The sequence below is a fragment of the Candoia aspera genome, chromosome 4 (genome assembly GCF_035149785.1).
Source record: "Candoia aspera isolate rCanAsp1 chromosome 4, rCanAsp1.hap2, whole genome shotgun sequence".
Lineage (NCBI taxonomy): Eukaryota > Metazoa > Chordata > Lepidosauria > Squamata > Boidae > Candoia > Candoia aspera.
In genome coordinates, this window is record NC_086156.1 from 54024466 (window position 1) to 54051355 (window position 26890).

A 26890-nucleotide genomic window follows, 5' to 3' on the forward strand; every position below is an offset into this window, starting at 1 on the left:
AAATACAAAACCAAGAGAGTGTGGTGAGATGTTTTAGGGCTTCAACACTAAACCTAGGTCACATTATAGCTTCTCTGAAATCTGATTAACATCTGATGTATATATAAATATTTGAATGACCCAGGGTGGATAATGCCTTCTAATTGCTTTAACAATATCTTTAAAGGGAATTCGGTTGGGTTAGGAAATATGGAAAAGTAAGTGTTGTTCTTTGATGCTTCTTTGGATGTATAAGACCCTTAAGAATGCTCCATTTCTACAAGTCTACTTACTGGCATGTATGCTCTTAGAGTCTGAAGATAATCCAAAACTATTAATTTGCAGGTATATTCCAAGTTAAGTCTTTTGTGCCATTTACTCTAAAATATTAAAATGCTATCAGAAATATACATCATGGAAATTATGAACCAGTATGATATGGTGGATAGATTTCTGTGTTTGGATGTAAGAATCTTTGGTTCGTGTCCCATCATTTTTTCTTTTATCATATGTCAGCCTTTGAGTTTATGCTGAAGAATATCTGATATATTTATGAATATATTAGGAAGAATCACTAAGTGTCCTAAGGGCCAAACATTGCCTCTGAACCAAGTCCAGAAGCAGAATGATTATTGGATAAAAATGCCCTGCTTACTTCTTGGAAAAGTTAAGCAATAAATAATGAGAGCATTTTTATTATAATTCTATCTTCTATTCATTTAAATATTCATACATTCCTATATGTTTACATATAGGAATGTGCAATGCCTGTGTGTGGCAACTATGGCAAACACCTTATTTTTATTGAGAAAGGAATATTACTAGCATAATCATGGAAGAATTTAAATACTAGAACATGATTTGAAGAATTTTAATCAATCATCTGTAGATTGTTAAATAAGACCTGTCCAGTAGCACTATTTGTGAACGTACTATAAAATCAAGGTATGAAACTGTGGTGCATGAACCAAATGGCTCAGCTACAAAGATGGCTCAATCCAGCTTACTTCCACAGCCTTGTAGAACCAGAATTAAAATGGGTTTTCCCTGTTATAGTCCTATATAAGCAATTTACTAATCTCTATTAATTGAACAGTCTTGTTTAGCAAAGATTCATTTCTTTTTTGGCTTTTCACATTTTTGTTCAAACATTTTTTGTAATTAGGTGTGTTTAAAGCAGCACCTGTATGTGAAATAGCTAAATAAAAAGCAAATACTAAAATAATATGGTGCATCATATAATAGCTAATTAAAAGGCCACTAGCAAGAAAAATAATAGCAGCTCTTTTAAGTTTGAAAAAAATCACAGTAAATGAGTTTTGAGTAATCAGTAATCTGCACTGTCGGTATATATTGTGTATACTGGTATATTATTGTGTTCTCTTTTTTTACAAGCTTATATTGTGTGCAGCCCTTTGGTAGGTGGCCATGGTAAATTAGGTGCAAATCGATATACCCATCAAACCTGTGCAACTGATTCAAAATAGATGTGTCACAATATGAAGAAATACATATGGAGCAGCTCTCTTTGAATCAATGAAGCAGTTGCATCTTTTTTTAGACTCTCATGGTTGCTTCACAAACTGTTCCCAGACATACTGTATCTCCATATGTCATGTACATGCACACCTACCTTGCTTTGCATTTTTCCTGGATGCATATTGTGAAGTACCTCTTTTGAAGAAGTTGTATGGCTGCAATACCCATAAAGTTAGAATTCAGCATTAAGAGCAGTTATGTATTATCTTATGCTCTTCAGTTTCTAAATAAATATCTTTATATTTCCCTTCCAGCCTTGAATGAAGTTAACAGAGTCAGAAATCACAGTGCACTTAGAAAACTAGCAAATGTTAATTCAAAACAGTAAAACCATAGGAATTCCAATAAAATATATTAACATGTTACATCTTCAGTGGTAGTAAAATACGAACAAAACCCAAAACCTGCTAGTTCTAAACTTCTAAACTTTGTACAGAATAAATTCACTTAGTAATGCCTTTGGAAAATAAGTTCAAATGGGTGTTAATGCACTTTAAACTCAGCATGTGCAAAATTTATTTCTGTTAAGTAAGAGTTTGGTGTTCCCAAATCAAATTAACTTGGTAAACATAGAAGAACTGACCACTATACTGTCCAGTATCCAAAGCCAATGTGATGGTGGTGGGAGCCCTGATTAGGACTCTATTCATTGTTGTAAATAACTTTGCTTAGCTTTCCATTGTTGAGTCATTTCTTTGTTCCAAGTAGATGCATTTCTTGTTCATTAATCTGGTTTTAGCTTCATAGGAAGAAGGGACATTGACAAGAATAAGGAACTTGATCCCTCATCCATCATATTTGCTTTGGAAATAATATAGATATTACATTTAATACTATGTAAGGAATACAGTATAAGAAAGACAAACTTTATACTGCTATACAGTATCTACCATTCAGTTAATGATGTGCTAGCATTCACCTCATTAAATTTTATTTTCAGGAGCCTACAATTTGGCGGCAAATGTGAAACTAGGTATGCCTCAAGGAAAAAGTCATTCTGTGCTCACATTCCACCTGCCAGAGTTATTGAAAGAAAAGTTGTTATATTTTACTGTTAGTTTTAGCCTCTTCATTAATGTTTAATATATTCTTTTCAGCTCCAATTTGCAGGGGGGTGGATTTCTTACCTATTTAATTTTGTGTCCTAGCACATCTCCAAATGGCAGTTCTATTACTGTGGTTACATTACATTCTGCATTCTGCATTACATTCCACATGAACACAGCTTTTTTGGGGGGTGGGCAGGGGGAGAAGCAAAAGGGGAAAAGCCTTAATAGGTGCAATGAGACATTATGAGTTATATGAGAATGCCATTAAAAAACAGTGAGGCTGCATATGATGTACAACATGTTCTACACATTTAGGAATACTCAGGATATGACATGGTGTTGCTGCAAACTGAGTTCTTTTGCCATTCACAGAAATGCTATTCTTTCAAGCAACAAGATCTAAATTATTCAAAGGCAAAGAAGAAAAAGAACTTTAAAGTGTGATACATCTATTTCTATAACCTTGGCAGGAAAGAAATGGACCTAGATGTCTGCCTCATTGAGCCCTCCCCAGTTTCATATTCATATCCAAATACAGAGCTTAGAAAATAAAATTTAATGAGGTAAATGTTAACAAACCATTAACTATATGACTGATTTCATGGCTACCACAATAATATTTCTCCTTTTAGGTATATCATGCATTAAATAAAAATAAAACTCTGATACCACATGTTGGGAGTGTCCTTAAATGTTATGCCAGAAAGAAGCATGGAGCTACCATTTGCAATATGATCTCCATTTCTGCTGTGATGTGATTAATTCTGTTAATCCTGTCCATTGTCCTGGCAGTAGATGTATAATTTATAAATTATTGTTAAGAAGCCTGGACACTGGAACTAGCTTGAAAAAACCACAACTATGCCATTATATTTTTACTGTCTTGTCCAATAATCTGAAGATTTAAATGTAGGTCAGTGTTGATGTTATTTTAATATAGCCAGTTGTTCCTATATCTGCAGTCATAATCAAAACAATGATAATGCCAAGTAAGATCTATTCATTTTGTTTGGTTGCTTGATTTATAGTATATCCCACCTTTCTTCCAGGAGTTCAGTACAGTTTACATGGGGTGGTGGTGGTGGTGTCTCCCTTCATTTTACCCACCAACACCAACACCCAGTTACTGTAAGTTTTTAAAGTTAAACACTCCACCAACAGAACCATATTTATTTAAATTTGCTATAGTTGCCCAGAGTCTATTGAAGTGGGTGGCTATAACAAATTTAAAATAACAAAAACAAAAACAGAAAAGGAGCACATTTCCCAATAAGTAGGAGAAACTATAGCATTATAAAACTAATGTGCCAGCCTGTCATTTAAGTCATGTGGGCAGTTGAAACAGAAACAGAAGTTGCCACTTGAGACTTTCAGCTATTCTTGCTCATTTATCCTCCTAAGTAGTTCTGTCCTCCTCCTGAGAGCTGACCATGTTGTTCCCTGAAGAGATCTTCTCTGCTATGCTTGGTATGGTAGCAGCCATAATGAGTTAGGAAGCTGTGAAAGGGCAAAATAAGTGGATAGCTGTTCTATGGCCATTTATTCTCAATATCCAATAGTTGAAGGAGCAGCAGTGGTGTTCAAAGTGTTGCCAGATGAGATGAAACAACTGGGGACTGGAGGAAGTACCTGGGGTTTGGAAGAAACTACCAGGGGATCTGGTCATTGGGAGGGGACTGTAGCTGCACCAGGAGCCCTTCTATATATTTGTCCTTGGACTTAGGGTAAGGGGTGAACCGCCCAGAGTCCCTCCTTTTGGGGGAGATGGGTGGTAATAAATTTGATAAATAAATAAAAATAAAGGGGTGAAAATGGAGGCAGTGGTAGCCAGGTGGAGGCTCAAGCATCAAGGGAACCCATCCTGAATAAAGTTCTTCTTGCTGATGCCACAATAGAAGACAGTACAGGCACTAACAAAAGGCAACAGCAAATTTGGAGAGGGCTCTGAAAGGGCTCTGATTTTGTCTGTCCTGTTGTTTATAATCTTTGTTGCATGCGACTCAGAACTGGAATAGAGTGGCACAGAAATGTTAGAAACAACAAGTAAATATTCATTATTAACAGGAAAAAGTCTCTAGCTGAGAATGTGGAATGAACTGGAATCTGGAGTGAACTGAGGAGCTGTGTACTACATGTCAATGAATGCATCTTGAGACATGCTACATCCTATCCATGATCAATGTCAAACTAGATTATGTTAAGTCTAAGTTTCTATTGCCATTTTAAAAAAAATGTCTGTGTGTCAGGCTAAACGAGACATTAATTTTTTTCTGTGAATTTTCTAAGGGAGCCTCCCCCCCCAATTTGTGTCAATATCAGTTTTGGAAAGGTAGTTGTAAATTTAAAACTATACATATAATTAATTAGAGATATAAGTGGCTTTATTTGGATAATATAGCAATATTTGAATAATATAGCAATATTATTGACCACATCATCTGCTTTGCTGAGCAACTGATGTATTAGCATGCACCAACAGTACATAATCTCAATTTATTCAATCACATAGGCAGCAACCATTTATGAATCCTCTCAGCCACTACAAAGGAGGCAGAGAGATTGTTACCTCTTTTTTTTCCTCCTCATTAGAATGATTAATCCCACAGCAGCATCATTGGAGTCCTTACCAGCCCCATTTTATTCCCCTTTCATCTTGCTCATGAGGGATAAAAAGAAGATGGATAGGCTCCATTTTCACATGGCTACTCTAGGACTTCCTTTTTATCTTGGAAGTGAGAAGGGAGAGTTAGCCCTCTTTCCACCCAATAATCAATTTTCATGACATGGTTGATAGTGATGGTTAGTTTAGTTTAGTCTCTAATGGTCCTGTATTAGGATGTTCATGCTATAACTCTCCTTTGACCCTGATATTCAATCAGCCATTGACAAAGGGGCGGCACCCAGAACAATGACTGAATATCTTTACACTGACATTTTAATAAAAAGGTTAAGAGGAAAAGTTATTTACTTGAAACAAGGACTGGAAATAAAAATGGTATCATTGCATAAGTGTATTTTTGTAATACCTGTTCAGTCATGAACTACAAATAGAGCAAGAATTTCCTAAGTCCAGCACAGTGTTATCTTAATTGCAGAAATTTACCTTAGAAGCCCCATTGTCATCTTCAGATTCTAACATTCTTGTTCAGTTTAGATTGTTAAGCTTAAACAATCACAGGATGAAACATTCCTGATGAATAGCCCATTGGATCTGGGGACCTGTGGCCCCCAGATATTGCTGACTACAAATCTCAGCCTGGGTATCTGCATGAAGGGGATAGGGGGGTGCAAAGAACAAAAATATATGAAGACAACATCTTGCAAATGCAGTGCCTTGTGTTTTTGTGTAAGACTTGCAAGTATGTTATGGTCCCATTTGTGTGATGATGTTGCCATGTGCATGTTTGTCATTATTGTGGTTTGCTGTAATTGCCACTGACTCTGAGGGATGCTGTGAGTGGTGGTTCAATAATATCCAGGAAGGCCACATATTTCCCACTTGTGCTAAAATGCTTCTACTCAAGAAGAGTTTACCTCTTGAAGCAAGTACTTAATCCTTAGAAGGTTTCTCCTGCCATTTAGCCAATATTTGTTTCCGTTCAATTTCCATCCATTTCTTCTAATCCTGCCTTCTAGAGCAGTGTAGGGTAATTTTATTTCTACCTGAGATTTCTATAGGTTTTGAAACTCCCTGGAATTTGATAGTTCTCTTTAGTATTCCTAAGGGAATACCTATTATTAACCTAGGTCAATGTGCTAAAAAAAGTCTTAAGAGACCTTCCTTTTTTTGATGCGGTCAATGTAAGAATAACAGAACAATATACACAAAGCTTTTATGCAGCATCTTGTGATATAGCCGGTTGACAGCAGCATAAGACATATTTTAAAAAGGAGGAGGTAGGAAGAACTCTTTCTTACTGTGGAGTTTTGTGTTGCCATTCCATATAAAACTTTGATTATTCAGCTTAGAATGATATCATAGCATGTGTGTTAAGCAGATGGAATTAGTTGATGACTTGTTATTTAGTCCCATCACTCGGTGCTGCACAGTGCTGTGTAAACAGTTAAAGAAAAGCCCAAAGAAATTCACTGAAGGCAAGATTAAAACAATTGTTCTCTGGCTTAAGATCATAAAGGAAAGAAAATTCAAAGCAAAAAATAAATAAATAAACAAACCCAAACCTCAAATATCTAAATACTTTCTCATGCCAACCTTAATTTTATACAACTGCACCCTATTGTGAGTTGATATTGGAGCTCTAATTCTGAAATTTGGAATTTTATTGCTTTTAACGCTTGAGCCAGAACAGTAATTCTATTCAATGATCAGTTTGCTTGGTTAATGAGTGCTTTCAGAATTATTTTAATTGTTCCTTTTTACTTATAATGAAGTCTATTCCTATTAAATGACACAGCATGATTTTGCCATACTGCTAGTGGGAAATTTGTGGAGACTAGCCATGGTAAAAATTGTTTAGAAGTTTAATGTACAAACAAGTTTGGTGCTCCAAAAGATCAGTGGTTGGCAAATTGAGACATTTGAACTCCTTCAAATGTAAGTTAATAGAAACGTCACAAGTGTTTCACAAAAATAATTATTCTGTTGACATCTTACCCAATTCTTACTTAAACTGCTGAGACTGAAAAATGGAATGACAACAGTGGAAGCAATACATCTATCACTGTGTTAGCTTCGAGAACCAAAGTGCTGGTTACTTAACATGTATTGAAGACTGTATCCTGAGGTCGTTGAAGCAAAGATTCTCAAACAAAGAGTTGGCAGCAATTTCACTACAGCCAAGTCCCAGGGCAAATTAGAGAAGGATGTCTGCTCCTTGATGCTGACCTGTAGATCCTGTTTACAGAAATATGGGATAATACAACAGTGTCTCAACTGCCCCATAAAAGTCAGGATTTTGAAGTCTTTGATGTTAAGGTAACTTTTCTTGGTATTATTTGCATATGAGAGTGGCATAAGAAGTATTTTTTTTAATTGTGTCTTGGATCAACATTTTATTTTTCATTTGCTTCTTTTCACTCAATTTAATTTAAAAATCAAAAGAAATAATTAACATTAACAACTTCAAAGAAATATTTGCATAGTCACACTGTTCCTTAAACAGGGAGACTGATAAATCTCATCTGGCAGGAAGGTTAACCATGTGCTTGGTAATCGTCAATTTTCTAGATTTATCTCTGAATGACATCTGTTGGGAAATGTAATCTCTGGGAAAGCAATGTTACGGAGGGGCTAAGCAAGCAGTGAGAAGTCCAGACATCTTGCATTCTTTCATACTTTGCCCACTTTCCATGTATAATTTGGGGGGAGATGAGCAGTGATAAAATTTGATAAATAATTTTCTGAAGACGTAGTTTTATTCTCCTCCTCTCCCTTATAGACACTTGCATATGGCATAGATGCCCAAAAGAGTTTCTTAACTCCTGTTTTTTTTTTTTTTTTAATCATATGGCATAGCAGTTTGGTGTTCATGCTGCCTTTTCTTGCTGGGAAATCCTTGTGAGGTCCAACAGCCAGATGTGTAGACTATTTAGCCGTGACAAGTCACGTTGCCCAGGGTGCACCACAAGGAGACTAGTCTACATCGCATCAAGTTGGGCTGAGAGAGAGTGACTGGCCCAAGGTCACCCAGCCGGCTTTCATGCCTAAGGTGGGACTAGAACTCACAGACGCCTGGTTTCTAGCCCAGAACCTTAACCACTAGACCAAACTGGCTCTCTTTACTCCTGTTTATCTATCTTAGAAAGTAGAGAATCCAAACATGCTTTGGTGACTTCTGAGTATGCTGGGCGGTGATACTTACTTTGTTCTGAAGATGGATAGGATTCTTTAGCTGGCGAAGAGTCAGATTTACAAGTTCAGCTTTACTGTTTAGGAGAATATTGAGTGCTGTGAATCTGTATGGAAAAAGACTATAAGATTTTAACCTGAAGTAGTCTTCTAATATGACTGCACTGAAGGCACATAATTTATTTACATACTTTATATTCTAATTGACAGCCTTGAGATAGGGTCATTATTTTTAAATAATTTAAATTGTTTTTCCCCCAAAATAATGTTATCTAAAACTGACCTTCAGCAGGGTGAACTTATAACCTGGAGGGAAAGAGGAACAATTAAAACCTATCAGGGGAAACAAAAACCCCTTACTTATCAAGCTTCAGCATGTGGTATGAGCATGGGTAGGAAAGAATGAAACATTTTCTATAGCCTTCTCATCACTATGGACCAATAACAACATCTCTTATAGGAAAGAAATAACTGAGAGGCAAAGTGGAGGGATTCTAACCTTCAATTATATTATTTCTAGAATCTGGATATTACATATCCCAAACAGATATTCATTCATTCATTCATTCATTCATTCATTCATTCATTCATTCATTCATTCATTCATTCAATTTATAAAGCTGCCCATCTCAAACCAGTGACTCTGGGCAGCTAACAATAATAAAAACAATCAACAATAAAAACAATACAAAAAATTAAATATAAATACAGCGGAGAGATCTTAAAAACCATTGGTGTTAGCACAACCATGAAACGGGGCTCTTCGCACACTCGGGTCCCCAGGCTCAGGCACAAAGCCATGTCTTCAAGGCCTTCCAAAAAGCCAAAAGGGTCAGGGCCATCCTAATCTCAGCAGGGAGGATGTTCCAGAGGGCAGGCGCCACAGCAGAAAAGGCACATCTCCTGGTCCCTGCCAGCCAACATTCCTTGGCTAACGGGACCCAGAGATGCCCATCCTGCTGGACTGGATTGGATGGGTAGAAACAACTTGGAAAAGACAGTCCCTAAGATAACCTGGTCCCAAGCCATGAAGGGCTTTAAAGCTGACAGTCAGCACCTTGAATTGCACCTGGAAACATGCTGGCAACCAATGCAGCTCCTGAAGCAGTGGTGTTACATCTGCTGAGTAGCTGACACTATTTACAACCTGGGCAGCTGGATTCTGTATCAGCTGCAGCTTCTGAATGCTCTTCAAGGGCAGCCCCATGTAGAGTGTGTTGCAATAGTTCAAACAGGAGGTCACGAGGACATGAGTGAAAGTAAGTAGTGCCTCCTGGTCCAGGAATGGGCACAACTGGCGCACAATCCAAAGGTGTGCAAAGGCCCTCTTAGCCATGGCTGCTACCTGCTCTTCCAGCAGGAGCCGTGAACCCAAGAGGACCCCCAAATTGCGCACTGGGTCGGTCTGGGGCAGTGCCACCCCATCCAGGACCAAAGATGGAAAAACCTTGGTACTGGGAGGGCCAAGCACCCAAAACCACTCAGTCTTGCTTGGGTTGAGCCAGAGCCCATTGCGCCCCATCCAGGCCCCTGAAGCCTCCAGGCACTGAGATGGGATATCCATGGCACTCAGACAGCCTGGGGAGGAGTTGTAAAGCCCGTAGCCCCTACTGGCCTTGCATCAAGGCTGGAGTTCAGCATACTGATGATACCTCACCCCAAACCATCAGATCACCTCACCCAGCGGCCTCATATAGATGTTAAATAAGAGGGGCGAGATTACCGAGCCCTGTTGCACCCCACACAGTAGGGGCCATGGACTGGACCTCTCCCCTCCCACCAACACTGACTGGAACCGGCCCCGGAGGAAGGAGGAGAACCAGTGCAACACAGTGCTGCCCACCCCGAACTCCCGAAGCCGGTCCAGAAGGATACCATGATTGATGGTATCGAAGGCCACGAGAGGTCAAGAGCAAGGATGGTTGCACTGCCCCCATCCCACTCCCGCCAGAGGTCATCCAAGAGTGCGATCAATGCCATCTCAGTCCCATATCCCGGCCTAAATCCTGACTGAAAGGGGTCCAGATAATCTGCTTCATCCAGAGCCCTTTGAAGCTGCCATGCGTCCACTTTCTCAACAACCTTCCCTAGAAAGGAGAGGTTGGAGACTGGACGGAAACTATCCAGATCGGTTGGGTCAAGCGATGGACCCTTCAGGAGGGGGTGCACCACCTCCTCCTTAAGAGCCGGTGGAACCACCCCCTCCCTCAAAGAGGAATTAACCACTGCCGAGACCCAATCACGTGTCCTCTGCCAGGCAGCCTTGACTAGCCAGGAGGAGCACGGATCTAACACAGAAGTGGCCAGACTAACAGCTACAAGAACCCTGTCCACTTCCTCAGGTTCAACGGGCTCGAACTCCTCCCGGATAACCATGCAAGACTCAGTCCCTGTAGCCCCTACTGGCCTTGCATCAAGGCTGGAGTTCAACACATAGTGGATGAGAGCGACTTTACCTGCCAGATGCTCAGCATATTCCTCACAACGGCCCTGAAGGTAGACCCACAAATTACTCCCTCCAAGGAGAGTCCAGGTCACCCGAAACAGGGTGCTTTTATGTGATGGCACATAATCAATCAATAGTTTGCTAAAAATATGAGAATCAGAAATTTGCAGTATAATAGCCTCTTGAGTGCTGCATTACTATAGAAAAATCTCTGACCCAGTACTCTGAAATTAAGTCATAGAAAAAGAGAAAAGATATGTTTAGTGATAAATCTTTTACACTACAGCCTGACCAAAGGTGTCAGTAAAATATTTATTCCTAGTATTTTAAAGTCAGGATTTGTTTAAATATTTTTGATATGCCTATGGGTACATGAAAACTGAAAGAAGGTTGTGGTAGGACAAAAGTACATTTTCCAGAAGATCTGCTTTCTCTAGATTGAGACCTGGCCATATTAGATAGTTTCCTAACTGAAGAGAGTATTTGCAGCTCAGGGTTGAACTGTGGAGCCCTTGGTGCTCTCTGAGCCTTGTTGTTTTCTTGCAAACGTTTCATTGCCAGACTAGGCAACATCTTCAGTCCCATGAAAATAACAAGGCTCAGAGAGCACCAAGGACTCCACAATTTCCTAAATTTTTGTAACTTTTGTTGTTGTTTCAAATGCTGTTATTTGAAGCAGTCTATTCTATGAAGCATAATTCCAGGTGGCAATTCCAGTGTCATGGAATTACTATTACTATAATAGCAAAGCCCACAAAGCCAGTTCTGCTGTGAAACAGGATGAGGTAGGTTATGGCAAGAGGCAGATTTTTCTGAGCAATAAGTCCTTGTGGATAGTCAGAAAGTACATTTGATTTTTTTTTTTAACAAAGTAGTGTAGCAGCATTGGTGGGGGCAGGGACTGGAATAGAGAAAATTAAATCTGCCGCCTTTCAGTTTCAGTCCCACAACAATTGTAGATCTGTATTACCTATTACATATAATGTAAGATTTTAAAAGCTGTATTTTGTTAGTTATTAGAAATGACTAGTTCCTATGCTGATACCTTCATAAGAATCAACCTCCTCAACCCACATCATCCTGAGAGCGGAAGTAAGATGAAGCATGCAGCGCAGGTGTGGTTATGGTATATAAGTCAGTCCTGTCCCCCACTATAAGGTAATTGCCCTAATCTGCACAAAACTACATAAATGCATGGTAAAAACCATTAGAATCAGGTGATTTACATTTATAGAGTTTCTCAGGGCAGAAAAAAAATATTTGCCCTTGAGAGAAAGTATGCATTTGTGTCCAAGTTTTTTCAGCTATTTTCACTAGCCAAACCACAAACAAACCACTTCTTAAACTTCCTCAAGTATAGAAAGAAATTTGGCAAGGAGAGTTGCTGAAGGAAACACATTCACACACATACACCCCAGAAAATGAAATAAGGAGAAAGTCCAGGTGCTTCCATCCACATACACCACTTGGGGATTGTGGCCATTGTGCATGTCAACACACAAAATTAATTGCAATGACCAAGTAACCCAAACTTAATAATGCATGATGTAAGTCCAAATATATAGGATAAGAGGCCCTGATATACCATAGTTACAGAAGAGCACTGTTTCAGGGCCAAAAGCCTTGTTTGTTTTTTATAAAATTATTTCCTAAGTCTATTATATTCTGCCCTGATTAATTTAAAATAAGCAAATGAATCATCTCAACCAGCCAGCAATAAAACATCAATAAATAACAGCAAAATCACTAAATCAGCAATGCAGAAAAGAAAGCACATCATAGGAGTTCCCACTACATTATGTTATAATGACCCAACTGCTACTCAAATGCTGGAATATTAATTACCTTGACAATTATGATTTCTTCTTTCATGTGGACCATCCTGGAGATGGTCCATAATTCATGGGATCCTGCTTTCTCTAATTCATTACTTTCATCATAGAAAATCAAAACACTGTTCTCATTCTCTCACCAAGTCAGCCATAGATGGACACCAGGGATGTAACCAAGCAGAAGTTCCTATAGAACACTTTTGTTGACAGTGATTTAAATAGGCTATAAGGCAGTAGCAGGGGACTCTGATCTGTCAGCTGAAAGAATACCACATTCACTTTCTCTTAAAGCTTTGAGTTAATCTAAAAACAAAAAACAGAAAAGGACAGCTCAGCCTTATAGGAAGAATTACTTTTAACTGTACCCAGATTCACGGGCATTAATATTTGAACATCCTTCAGATTTCAGTAGTGATATTTATAATGGAAAATAGACAGTAGGAGCATTTTGAAAGAGGTAAAGAGAAAATCATAGTGCAGTGACAAGGCAAGAGATTCAGTCAAAAGGATGATGGCAAGGAAACACATTGATTTTTAGCAGAGGGAGTTTCATAGATTCTGTTACCACATTTTCATATAACAAACTCCTTATAGCCAAAGTTAAAGAATTCCTTTTTATGCAAAAGATTAGAATTTAGAAAATACATAATTCAGAAATAGTGATGGGATGTTGTAGATCTCAGTTTTAGTATGATTTCTCCAGAATACTTAAGTGAGGAACATGACCAAGCAATAATTACTAAGTGTTTCCACCTGAGCCATTAAAAAAAAGGCAAGAGAAATTAGAATTATAAACAAAACCTTACGATCTCACTATTGAATCTCACATCTTATCAAGATATGTTACCTCCATGATCAAGGAAATAATAAAGTATGGATTCAAGGAAAGCTAATAACAAAAATTATATAGATTGCACTGCATATATTTCACATAAATTTGCTTAAAAAGTATTTGCTGGTGAGGGAACCCAGTGGATAAGGTAGAATTCTTATGGGTTATGGACATTAACATAGCCCTGATTACCTTTGCTGTGGTGTCCCTGGACCAAACTTCTAGACAGGAACAATTATTCCAGCAGAGAATTTAGTTCCTGGCACAGTTAGATTCTAGTAATTAGAGTAAAAAGAGTAATTAAATCCTCTTGTATTTGTTGTCTTCAAGAAGCCTATAAGATGCAAGTTTTTAAGATCCTATTCCTTTTGGGTAGTTCTTTAAAGTAGCGATACTTTTGTCTGAATTTGAACAGAATCTTGAAGTTCACTGGAATTACTACGATGTTAGGATGTCATTTATTCTTCTGAAATTGTATTCATACTGACTCTTTAGAATAGATGGTTGGCAATGATTTCAGTGGTAAACAAAAAACCTATGACCCAAGAAAAATACAAGGAATATAAAGATTCATCAAATATGAATTCATATGAATGTAAAAATTCATGTCAATGTGCCTTGAGACAGAATGTCCTGTGGTACTAAAGTGTGACCAGCCAAATTAAACTATAAATGTCAGCAAAGCTCAATAATTTTTTAGGATTTTTATGGCATGTATCCTCTGGCTCACAAGACTGGGGACTTATTTCCTAGTAAGACTATTCCACAGCTGTTTGCTTTTTTTTTTTTTTTTTTAGTTCTTTCAAAGTAACATGAACATAATGCCAGCAGTCTCAAACCACAAGACGTGTTACATTAATACAGTGTCTACTGTGTAGAGATAAAAGGATAATGAAACACTGTTTGGTTTCATACTTTCAGTGCATACTTATGAATATTGAGGGGTGGTGGAATGCTTTAAAATAGTTTAGTGGTACCCTTTAAAACCCATAAACTTTTACTGTTGCCTCCTCTATAAGTAACAAATTGTTGATTTATATGCATATGCTTTTCTTCTGAAAAATTGCATACTGTTTGCTTCATTTTTCAGTGGAACTGAATTCTTATGATCTGTTCATAAACTTCCTGAGCACAGTGACCTACATGGAAACACTGACATAACCTTAATTACATTGGCTCCAGCAAAATATTGTGATTAAAGCTTGTTTATTTTGCACAGGAGTACGTATGTGTCTCTGCAAGTAATTTTATTGTTGAGAAAACTAATGGAAAAGCGATGTGGCAATGGATAATATGCTTCTGTGTGTATGCTTTACTTTCTTGCTGCACCACTCTGGATAGAGGTTTTCAGTGTCAAAAAACTTCTTTTTTCCACATGAAGGAAAAACATACATTAATACATAAATGCATCCATCCCACCATTTCCTTTAGGGGTAAGCAACACAATGCATAGTAAGCCAAACTATTAAAAGTTTGAGATAAGAAAAAGAAACAGCTGAAACTAGTTTACACCACTACTTCTCCATACCTTTCTCTCCATATAAACCATCATTGTTTCCATCTTATCGATGTACCATTTCATTTTGTTCCGTAGGCTTTGTACCTGTTTTTAGGATCTTATCAACTCCATTCAGCCACACTTTCTTGGTCTACCCTTCCTCTAAACCTATTCACTCTTCCTTGTAGAGTATTGGTTTTACTATTTGATCTTCACTTCTATATGAACAAACTACCTCATGTATTTTTTTGTGTACTTTTTTGGTATTTCAATCCACATTAATTCATTATCCATTCATTCTTGACCATATCCCTTCCATGCACACACTTAAGTACCTCATTACAACTGCATTCAACATTTATTAATTTGTATCTTCTGACATCTCCAATTCTCACTTCTATATTACACAGTAATCAGAAGCACATTCTTATTCACTTATTTCCACTTATATTAATTCCTTCCAAAAGACCACATACTGTTCACTACTTTTCTACCAGCATTTCTCCTTCTATTTTCCCATCTTTAGATATACAACTTCATCTAATTGCTCTAAGGTTGGATTTTTTTTTTTGCTATTTAAGTATAACTGTAAATGTATATATACAATTTGCAACTTACATATAACTTTCAATAGTTCACTCCATTTTCCCTGTAAATGCAATTATCTTAGTCTTTGATATATTTATTTTCAGATCCACTTTCCTTATACAATCTGTCTAACATCCTTCAGCTTTTCAGCCAACAAAACAACATCATTTGCATACAAAAGTACATGCACATTTATATCCCCGATCAAGATACCTCTAATATCACAGCAAGCATTCCTTGTACATTTTTCCATAAATACATTGAACAATTGTGTAGTTTTTGTTTATCTTAGTCTTAATTCCAGCTCAGTGTTCAACCATTTGCTAAGCAGTCTATTTCTTCTCATGCATGCCTTACTTCCATCATATACTGCCTTATCACACCAAACAACCAACCATCAACTAAATAGTTGCTCAAAAAGTCTGTAATTCATGTTATGCTACACTTTTTCTAAATCAATACATTCCTTTCTCACATTCCAACATTTCCCAGTAACAACCTGAAAAGCAAAAATCTGGTCCATGCTTGGCATAGAGGTACATTGTGCTTCCCAAATTTTGTTCATTTTTACCTGTCATATCCTTTTAATCAGAATTCCGCCAAACACCTTTCCAGGTACACTTAACAAACCAAATTTCCCCTATTTTTCCTGCAGTCATACTTGTTACCTTTCCTTTTGTCTAGAGGAAGAATAATGGTGTTCTTCCAGTCAGGCACAGAAGCAATCTTCACATACTGTAAATGCTAAACAAGTAACAAAACACTTTATAACAGTGTTTCCTCCCTTGGGGAGGTACAGACAGATTCCAGGGGAGGTGTAAAGAACCTTTTAGTTACATTGTTACAATAAATCCACCTTTCCCAAAGTTTCATTGTATTGTTTTAACCGTTCATTTGTGTTCATTTTGGTATTTGGATTTTTAGGGGAGGTGTGTACATTAAAATTACACTAAATGGAGGTGTGATGGCAAAAAGTTAGAAACCCCTGATCAATGAGCAGTCCACATCCAGATTTTAGCATTTCTCCAGTTATACCGTCTACACCTGCAGCCTTACCATTTTTCAACCTTTTCATCACTTTTTCTTGTACATGTTTATGATAGTCATTTTACTCACTGTCAGTCCCGCACTAATTTCTAAAAACTTTACAGCATTTCCTCACTTCTGGTTCATCCCAAATCATTTATTTTTCATTCCATTCAGAGCAGTATACTTGTATGAAAGTGTTTATAATTTATATGAAATTGTGATAGATGTCTGTGGCTGTATCATGTCATATTAAAGTCTGTGGGATAATTTTGACATCATTGGACTATTTACTCATTATGTACAGTATGTTCGTCTTCGTATGCTTATCCAATCATAGGATATAGGTGATATAAATAAAAACAGAAAAGATTAAATTAAAGAACCAATGTAAAATAGCCTTTAACATAATAAACAATGGTCACCCACACAACAATTATACTATGAACTGTTGGAATAAAATGAATCTTCAAGGCCTTACTAAATCAAAGGAGAGTAGCAGCTACCTGCACTTCTGGTGGTGAAGAATTACTGATTGTGGAGGCTGTTACTGAAAAGGCCTTTAATCCTGACTCAGCTAGGATCTCTCAGGGATTCTCTATGGGCTCCTCTTGTGTGGATGGCAAAATCATATTTGGTAAGGGATTCCCTGATACGTACTGGCACACTCCATTAAAGGGCTTCTAGAAATAATGATCATCACTCTGACTGAACTGGGCCATAGTCTATTAATACTCAGTACAGGCAATGTAACAGAGGTTAAGCCTGCATACTGTGCTAGTCTGACAATACTGTGGTCTTCTGTCTTAGCTAAGACTAGAATGTGCCTCTGCAGTCCTTGACAATGTGGTTCTGAGTCACTGTTAAGTGCATCTGTGTAGACTGTGCTTGCAGTAGCATGTGGTGATCAGTGCATGAGGTTACTGAATGCCAAGTCAGTAGAGGCTAAAAGGGGTCTGAGGCACAGAGAAGAGGGACAGGAAGGAGCTGGAGAAGACGTCAGACAAGCCTTCTGAGTTCAAAGAGTAAGGAGGAGAAGGGAAGCTCCTGAGTGCTAGCAGATTCAGGTTAGGAGAAGGAGAAGCATTACTACTGCAAGATTCTGTTACTAAGCTGTTATTCTACAGTCATTATGTATCTGGTCTAGTTTGTAAGGCTTAGTTTGTAAGGCTGACAGCCCACAAGCCAGACCTGGGCAAAGACCTCTGGCCATGGCTTCATTAGTCGGAAGGACTCCTAAGTCACAGACCAGCTCCTTCAAAAAAGAGTGCCATGCCAATGCATCAGATATGCCACTGGGCTAATATTCCTGGACACTTACTAATGAACAACACTCTTTAATCTGGGCTTTTTCTTTCCATCAGACCTTGCAGCTTTCAGACAGAGATACAAGATATATCAGAATACCAGCTCCACAGTCCATTTGTCCAGAGTTCACAGGGACTATTAAGCTCAGAGAGGTATTGACAGCTGCTCTTATCACTACTTAATAGGCTCATACCAGCGTTCAGTTGCATTCATTTTTGGTTTTTGCCAGCATTACTCTAGGCATCTTTTCAGACATTTTGTTTTCATTTCCTGCAATTCCTTGAGAAACCAGGGAGCTTCTTGGGATCAGTGGCTGTAGAGATGTGCCACCAGGGAATCTTATTCAGTATGCTGGTTGTTTGCATATTCAAGAGATCAACCAACTGTGACACAAAGTTGCCTGTGAATTTTTCAGGAAAATTCCCAAGTGACCTCTGGAGGATTCTCAGGTTCCTGAAGTAGGTCATTGTAATGGGTCCTCTGTCCTTGCAGGCACAAGCAACAGTTTGAGTAGGAAGTACTCTGACCATGGCAAAGGACAGGTGTAAATGTCTTTCTTGGTGTTCTTCCAGGGTTTTTTTTAATTCAGTTTCATCTGTAGCTCTGTTCAGGAGGGTCCACTGGGTATAGCCAAAAGAGTCAAGGTGATGGCCACAATGGTGTAATCAAAGTTTATAGGAAAAGTTCTAGAAAGGTTTGTCAATCCAGCATTCTTGAGTGAACCAAAAGCATGTAAGAGATCTGCATGCAGACTATAATGGCAATAGCTCTGTTGCTGCCTCTGATGCTTGAAGAAATATCACAAGTAGTTATGGTTAGCATTCTCCACCTTCTTCATGATTATTTTTCTCTTTTACAATCATCTAAACTGGGGCCACTGTGTGCTGTGGGAAAGATTTCCTTATATGGGTCCCAAATCTTCTCTTAGCTTCTGCAGTCATGAGGAGGGGAAAATGTTGTTAGCCAGTTTTTCATATCATTCACAATTTTTTTTAGACTTTTTTATCCCGCCTTAATTATTTTTCATAAATAACTCAAGATGGCGAGCATACCTAATACTCCTTCCTCCTCCTGTTTTCCTCACAACAACAACCCTGTGAGGTGAGTTGGGCTGAGAGAGTGTGACTGGTCCAAGGTCACCCAGCCCGCTTTCATGCCTGAGGCGGGACTAGAACCCTCAGTCTCCTGGTTTCTAGCCACTAGACCAAACTGGCATCTCATTTCACATCCCATTTCTTATAATTTTGTGTTCTGTCCTCATAGGGAATTAGTGTTACCCCTTGATCAATTGCCAATTACTTTTCTTATTTTTCTATCATTTCTGAAGTGTAGTAACCAGTAGTTAATATTTAAAATGTGCCTGCACAATGTGCTTGTTTAAAAGTATTATAATTCCTTTTCCTAATGCCTCCCCATCTCTGCCTCTCTTTCTCTCTCTCTCTCTCTCTCACAAACACACACACCACACATTTTAGGTACATGGTAGTATGTTGTTGTTTACTCATTCAGTCACTTACGACTCTTCGTGACTTCATGGACCAGCCCACGCCAGAACTTCCTGTCGGTCGTCAGCACCCCCAGCTCCCCCAAGGACGGGTCCGTCACCTCTAGAATATCATCCATCCACCTTGCCCTTGGTCGGCCCCTCTTCCTTTTGCCTTCCACTCTCCCTAACATCAACATCTTCTCCAGGGTGTCCTGTCTTCTCATTATGTGGCCCAAGTATTTCAGTTTTGCCTTTAATATCGTTCCCTCAAGTGAGCAGTCTGGCTTTATTTCCTGGAGTATGGACTGGTTTGATCTTCTTGCAGTCCAAGGCACTCTCAGAATTCTCCTCCAACACCACAGTTCCAAAGCATCTATCTTCCTTCTCTCAGCCTTCCTTATGGTCCAGCTCTCGCAGCCATATGTTACTACAGGGAACACAATTGCTTTAACTGTGCAGCCCTTTGTTGTCGGTGTGATGTCTCTGCTCTTAACTATTTTATTGAGATTTGTCATTGCTCTTCTCCCAAGGATTAAGCGTCTTCTGATTTCCTGACTGCAGCCAGCATCCGCAGTAATCTTTGTGCCTAGAAATACAAAGTCTGTCACTGCCTCTACGTTTTCTCCCTCTGTTTGCCAGTGATCAGTCAAGCTGGTTTCCATCATCTTGGGTTTTTTTTATGCATACTACTATTTCTGGCAACAGTTTTCTTCTGTGGCATCACTTCCTGTAATATAATATAAATCTAAGCACTATAAAAAGTTATGGTTTGTTTAATTACAAGGTGGGCATTCATTTTTATTAAAGAAATTGAAACTTAAGCACTGCAATTGCTCAAAGGAATAACATTCCACAGGTCTTTTAAAAGAGTTGTATTGGATAGACAGTGATAAAAGATGTATTTCTTTCCTTCAGTAATTCAGAATAATATTCTGCAATTCTCTATAAATTGAAAGAGTATGACAGAGGGCTGTATCCAGAGAAAAACCTGCGGAAATGAGTGGAAGAAAGGTGATTGTGTCCTGTCTTCTGTCTGGTGGCCCATTCCCTTCCCAATAGTCCCCTAAAAAGTGGGATCATGGCAAATGAACTAAGCTATGGTAAAAGAGGAAAGAAGCTTTTTCCCAAGCTGAAAGAATAGTAGAAAAATGGACTTGATAAGCCAATTACAACATTAAAAATAATGTAGTATATCTTACAGCAAGAATCTCTATCTGTGTGCTATCATCCAGACTGTAAAACACAAGCTGATGTTGGAGCATATGTTACCAAACTCAGTGGGATTGTTTCATTTCCCACCTCTGCTTTTTCTTGGCAGCAGTTTGTCTCGATGGCACCACATTTCATCTCTCTCACTGCTGAAGATATATTTCAGTTCAAAATCCCAAGACAAAAAATCTTCAGCCTTTGGGATTGTCCAGATGTGATTCAGGTCCAGCTGTGAAATTAACATGCAGAACAAGCACTGGTAGTATGATCGTTTTAATGCAGTGGCTGAACTGCACCTCTAGTGTGTTGTGTTTGCATTAGTTGTATTTGCAAATTTTACTTCTATTGAAAGTGCTGTGGTTAGGAGAATCTGCTAATTGTGGACTTGCTGAAATATTACAGTGTTAGTTTTCTGTGCTTGGAATTGTCTGTTTTACATTGTTAGAAACAGTGAAGTCTCAGAGAAGACTTCACTGTGGGAAGACAGCCAAGGTTTTATATAGTACTTCTTTTTTTAAAATACTTTGATTCTGTCTTAAATTTTTAATTTTTTAAAACCCCATATTTATTATTGCGTAAGCACCTATGTAGGTAAAACTGCATAGGTGTAAGCACCTACATAGGTAAAACAGGAAATGCTGTTGGAAGGTCTTTAAAGTTACAGTGCTGTAATCCTGGTTCCGTGGATACCATTCATGGCCTCAGGATTTACTATAGACGTTTGTTGTCACTGACCTTAAATAAAAGACATTTTACATTCAGCACCTGCTCCTTGACTGTTTTAAACATTTCCTTCATAATACATGTTGGATAGATATTGTTTTCAGAGTACTTTTACATTTTATAGTATGTACTTTCTCAAGATGGGAATCTTGAAGTCTAGACTCAAAACAATTTACGGTGAATTTTCCTCTAAAGGAAAACAGAGGAGTTCTCTGTTGTTTTGGCTAATTGCCAGGTGCAAGAGTCTGTGCTTTGGAAATCAAGATAGGGCTGAAATAGACAGGTAAATATCCCAAAGATCTGGTGCTATGTAATTATATCTGAAAGATAGATCATTGGAAGTCTCCAAATAAGAAGTCATGCGCTATGTGGTCTTTTTGAAGTGATAATAGTAGGAAGGAGTTGGACATCTCATCTTGTGAAAAACCCCATCATTGCATTCTGTATGCCAAGCAAATAGAACATAAATACATTTCCTAGTTTGAATAAGTTGGTAGATGAGAGGAAAGTTTTAATCCATCCTAGTGGTACTACTTTGACTTCAACTGTCTAAGGCAAAAGTTGTTCAGATACATTGTTACTTTTAATATTCCTGAAGTTGGACAGGCTTAGTCTCAGTGCTGCTTTTAATTTCAAAATCCTCCACCTCCAGCAGTGAGTTTACCATAAGACACACATACAAAAGACACGTTTAATGGTGCTATTGAGCAATAATGATGTTGAAGTAGGCAATGGTTTCCCTCCATAAAATGATTCATATTTGGAGTAGAAAGGCATTTCAGTGGAAAGGAAGCATAGGCATCTCACATCAGCTTTATCTTTCAGGTGGTATGTGGTACAGATACTATCTGAAAACATAGTTGGAGGATAAAACTGTATTGGATGTAGAGTAACTTAGCTAAACTCAGTGGGACAAGTTAATCATGACAATTTGCATCTTGTTGAGATAAATGGAAACTAATTTCAGCAAACTTCATTGGTTTAATCCAATAAATGTGAGGCATTATTGTATTAAATGGGACTTCTGTACTAATCATGAACAGGGTTTTAAAATGAAAACTACACAAAAAAGGACTTCTTGGCTTATATGAAGAAATATCAGTGCATTAAGTTAAAATGCTTCATTGTGATTGGTAGCAATTTATTGAATTCATTAAAATCCACTGGCACATTGTCCTCATTTCCTTTATACAATGAGGTTTCTGTAACCAGAGGATCATCTGTGTGGCCTGCAGGCTGTGTGTACATCCATAGGCCATGAATGAAAGTATTGGTGATGGCTCTAAATATTACCAGCGCTATGCCAGTAAAGTTTGCAAATTTCTGCTTTATTAGCAACAATAATTGGCAAATAGCCATCTTGTTGTTGTTTTAATTTGTTAACTTGTTTTGTGCTGGGTAGCCCAGAATGGCTTTTTGGTGCAGAAGACACCTGCTTATCTACTTCTTCTGATAGTCTTGCTGACTACAGCTCACACAGCAGTTGCATCTATCACAGTTTAGAATTTAGCCATTTAAACCTGTACTTGTCCCAAAATCACCAAAGCAGGAAAACCCTTAAATATTAATGACAACAGCACTGGTAGCATAAAAATCTAATCATAAGCTGAATGCTGCTGTTTTGTCTGCCCAGTAATTACAAAGTAATTGCCATAAGTAAACAATTGTACATTTGCTTTAATGAGATAGTAGAGGTTGTGCATAAAGAATGTCAGCAATACATGTTTTCAGTACGTCTCATTCAGGAAACAGGTTTTGGAAAAACAAGATATTTGAAGGTGATGTGAAAGAAGGGTTGCTCCTCCAATGTGTCCACTCATCACCACTTACTATCTATTTTATTAAGCAGGTATTTGTATTTGTTTTAAACTTCTCAAAACACCTGCGTGATCACTAGTGACAGTACAACGAAAGAAATCTGTGTAGATAAAGTGAGATCACTTATATTGTCTGATAGCTGTTCAGCCCTATTATGTGTCTTAAGTTCAAAGACTCTTCCAATTTAAAGATCTCGCTTAAAAGATCTCATGACACAGTACTGAATGACTTGCATGAACAGAACCACTTAAATTCATTATATTTAATGCAGTATTAAGTGATATGAAAACTCTTCCTGATTGTGATGGCTCATTCATAGACAAACAAATTATCACAGTTTCATCACAGTGGTCTGGTTATCAAGTGATGCATGTGCGTATGTGGACCATCTTCTAGTTGCTTTCTGCCTTACGACTTCATCAATCTAAATTTCAGTATATTCACATATCTGCATAATTTGTAGTTCTGATGAAAATCTCTAAAACCCAAGTTGCATAATCTTATTGGCATATAAAATAATAAATTTGTTTAATTTTTTGTTTGTTTGTAGGAGCTAAATCAAAAAAGTTGTTTAAACAATTGAGATGTATTTGAAGGAATGCTTTAGTAATGATTTCACAAAACAGTAAACCAGGACATAAAATTTCATTTACACTTTGTATTCAGACTATTGGATTTGGAAAATGTTGATGTATCTGCAGCAATGTGAGTTTTGAATGAAAGTGGTATGCCTGATGGTGCAGGAAAAGGAAAAATAAAAGATTATTAATGTAATGCTTGTGTTGATTACAGTTTGATCTGCCTTCCCATTTTCTAGGCTTTCAGAACAAAAGATGGATATATCGTGGTGGGAGCAGGAAATGATCAACAGTTTGCCACTGTTTGCAAGGTATGGTATTCAGAGAACAAATAAAATAACTGGCTTTTAAATAAGCGGTTTCTCTGACTTGATAGCAAGTTGTTCAAAAAGAGACAACAGGTCAAATGCAGTGGTTTGAAAGGTACTGTGCTATGAAGTTCTCTGGAAGAAATCACATGAAAATCTGCTAGTGATTGTAATTGCATTATTTTATATTAAAAGTTCACCTGGAAGTCTACCTAAATCCCATCATTTGAAGGAGAAAGTGGCTGATTTCAGGTTGATTGGGAACAAGTGATTAACATCTGCAGTACAAAGAATGATTGGCAATCACAAAATCTGCATAGGTTAGACAGTTAATCATGTATTGTAAATAGTGACGAGACTATTTACAGTATGAACAGGAAACATTGTTTTGGGTCATGTACACTTAGTTTGATAAACCTATAAAATCCTACCCACGTGTATGGTACTTGAGGACTTACTCATGGGCTTCATTGCAGTGTGCCAGGCTCATTGAGTGCTATGCTGTCTAGAGGGTTTCCCTTCCTTGGCTTAATACTGGTATATTTTCAGTTTTTTGTAGCAACCTTATTTAGACAAAATGATCAGCCAGGATTTTGAGGAATCCTTGGTTATGGTGAACTTGTTTGTGTCCTGACAGTTCCTGCTAGCTCCTGCAAATGTTACATTAATCAGGAGCAGTTTATTTAGCAATCTGTCATTTTAAGTAGAGCTCTCAGGTTGCTGCTTTCAACCTAAGATTTTCATTTCTTTTTCCCATTACAAATTCTGCTTTATCTGGAAGCAAGAAAGCAGAATCTGCTGTTTGGTTCATTTAGCAGCTGTCTGAATGGCTATCCAAGTGGCAAATTGGCTTCATGCACCAATAACGTTTTTCATTTCTTCAGAAACATGGCCTTTTGTTCCATGAAACACTTCTAATGTAGGCTGAAGTGGTATCACTTAAAACCCTTACTAGAATAAAAACATAGTAATTCAAAATTATCAGCACAGTAGCATATATAATTAATATTGTTATATACACATTTTTCTTCAGCAAAGGAAAATCGTTACCTTGTCGTGGTGCTGGAGCTTGAGCACCTCAATGATACCATGAGCTAAACCGTGAAGGGCCACCCAAGACGGGAAGGTCATGACAGAGAGGTCAGACTAAATGCGATCCCTGGGGAAGGTAATGGCAACCCACCCCAGTATTCTTGCCGTGAAAACTAAATGGATCAGTACAACCAGAGATATGTCGGTATACCATCAGAAGATGAGACCCCCAGGTCAGAAGATGGTCAAAATGCTACTGGGGAGGAACAGAGGATGAGTTCAACTAGCCCCAGACGTGATGACGCAGCTAGCTCAAAGCCGAAAGGACGGCTAGCAGCCGACAGTGCTGGTGGTGAACGGCGAATCCGATGTTCTAAGGATCAACACACCATTGGAACCTGGAATGTAAGATCTATGAGCCAGGGCAAATTGGATGTGGTTATTGGTGAGATGTCAAGATTAAAGATAGACATTTTGGGTGTCAGTGAACTGCAATGGACTGGAATGGGCCACTTCACATCAAATGACCACCAGATCTACTACTGTGGACAAGAGGACCACAGAAGAAATGGAGTAGCCTTCCTAATTAATAGTCAAGTGGCTAAAGCAGTGCTTGGATACAATCCAAAAAACGACAGAATGATCTCAATTTGAATTCAGGGCAAGCCATCTAACATCACAGTGATCCAAATATATGCCCCAACCACAGATGCTGAAGAAGCTGAAGTAGAGCAGTTCTATGAGGATCTGCAGCACCTACTGGACAACACGCCTAAAAGAGATGTTATTTTCATCACGGGAGACTGGAATGCTAAGGTGGGCAGTCAAATGACACCTGGAATTACAGGTAAGTATGGCCTGGGAGAACAAAACGAAGCAGGACACAGGCTGATAGAATTTTGCCAAGACAACTCAGTCTGCATAACAAACACTCTCTTCCAACAACCTAAGAGATGGCTTTATACATGGACTTCACCAGATGGACAACACCGAAATCAGATTGACTACATCCTTTGCCTTCAGCAAAGGATCGTTACCTTGTCATGGTGCTGGAGCTTGAGCACCTCAATGATGCCATGAGCTAAACCGTGAAGGGCCACCCAAGACGGGAAGGTCATGACAGAGAGGTCAGACTAAATGCGATCCCTGGGGAAGGTAATGGCAACCCACCCCAGTATTCTTGCCATGAAAACTAAATGGATCAGTACAACCAGAGATATGTCGGTATACCATCGGAAGATGAGACCCCCAGGTCGGAAGATGGTCAAAATGCTACTGGGGAGGAACAGAGGATGAGCTCAACTAGCCCCAGACGTGATGACGCAGCTAGCTCAAAGCCGAAAGGACGGCTAGCGGCCGACAGTGCTGGTGGTGAACGGCGAATCCGATGTTCTAAGGATCAACACACCATTGGAATCTGGAATGTAAGATCTATGAGCCAGGGCAAATTGAATGTGGTTATTGGTGAGATGTCAAGATTAAAGATAGACATTCTGGGCATCAGTGAACTGAAATGGACTGGAATGGGCCACTTCACATCAAATGACCACCAGATCTACTACTGTGGACAAGAGGACCACAGAAGAAATGGAGTAGCCTTCATAATTAATAGTAAAGTGGCTAAAGCAGTGCTTGGATACAACCCCAAAAATGACAGAATGATCTCAATTCGAATTCAGGGCAAGCCATCTAACATCACAGTGATCCAAATATACGCCCCAACCACAGATGCTGAAGAAGCTGAAGTAGAGCAGTTCTATGAGGATCTGCAGCACCTACTGGACAACACGCCTAAAAGAGATGTTATTTTCATCACAGGAAACTGGAATG

The 26890-nt window shown here is 38.5% G+C and overlaps 1 protein-coding gene across 3 annotated transcripts in view; it reads left to right on the plus strand.

Moving 5' to 3' along the window:
* SUGCT (succinyl-CoA:glutarate-CoA transferase) overlaps positions 1–26890 on the plus strand; it is a 634652-nt gene that overhangs the window by 107299 nt on the left and 500463 nt on the right. For all 3 annotated transcript variants that reach the window (XR_010067980.1, XM_063304167.1, XM_063304166.1), the window contains exon 10: positions 23960–24031. Coding sequence is in view for 2 of the 3 variants with exons in the window: in XM_063304167.1 (XP_063160237.1) it covers positions 23960–24031 (72 nt within the window). In the remaining variant the exon portion in view is untranslated. The remainder of the gene's footprint in view (positions 1–23959; positions 24032–26890) is intronic.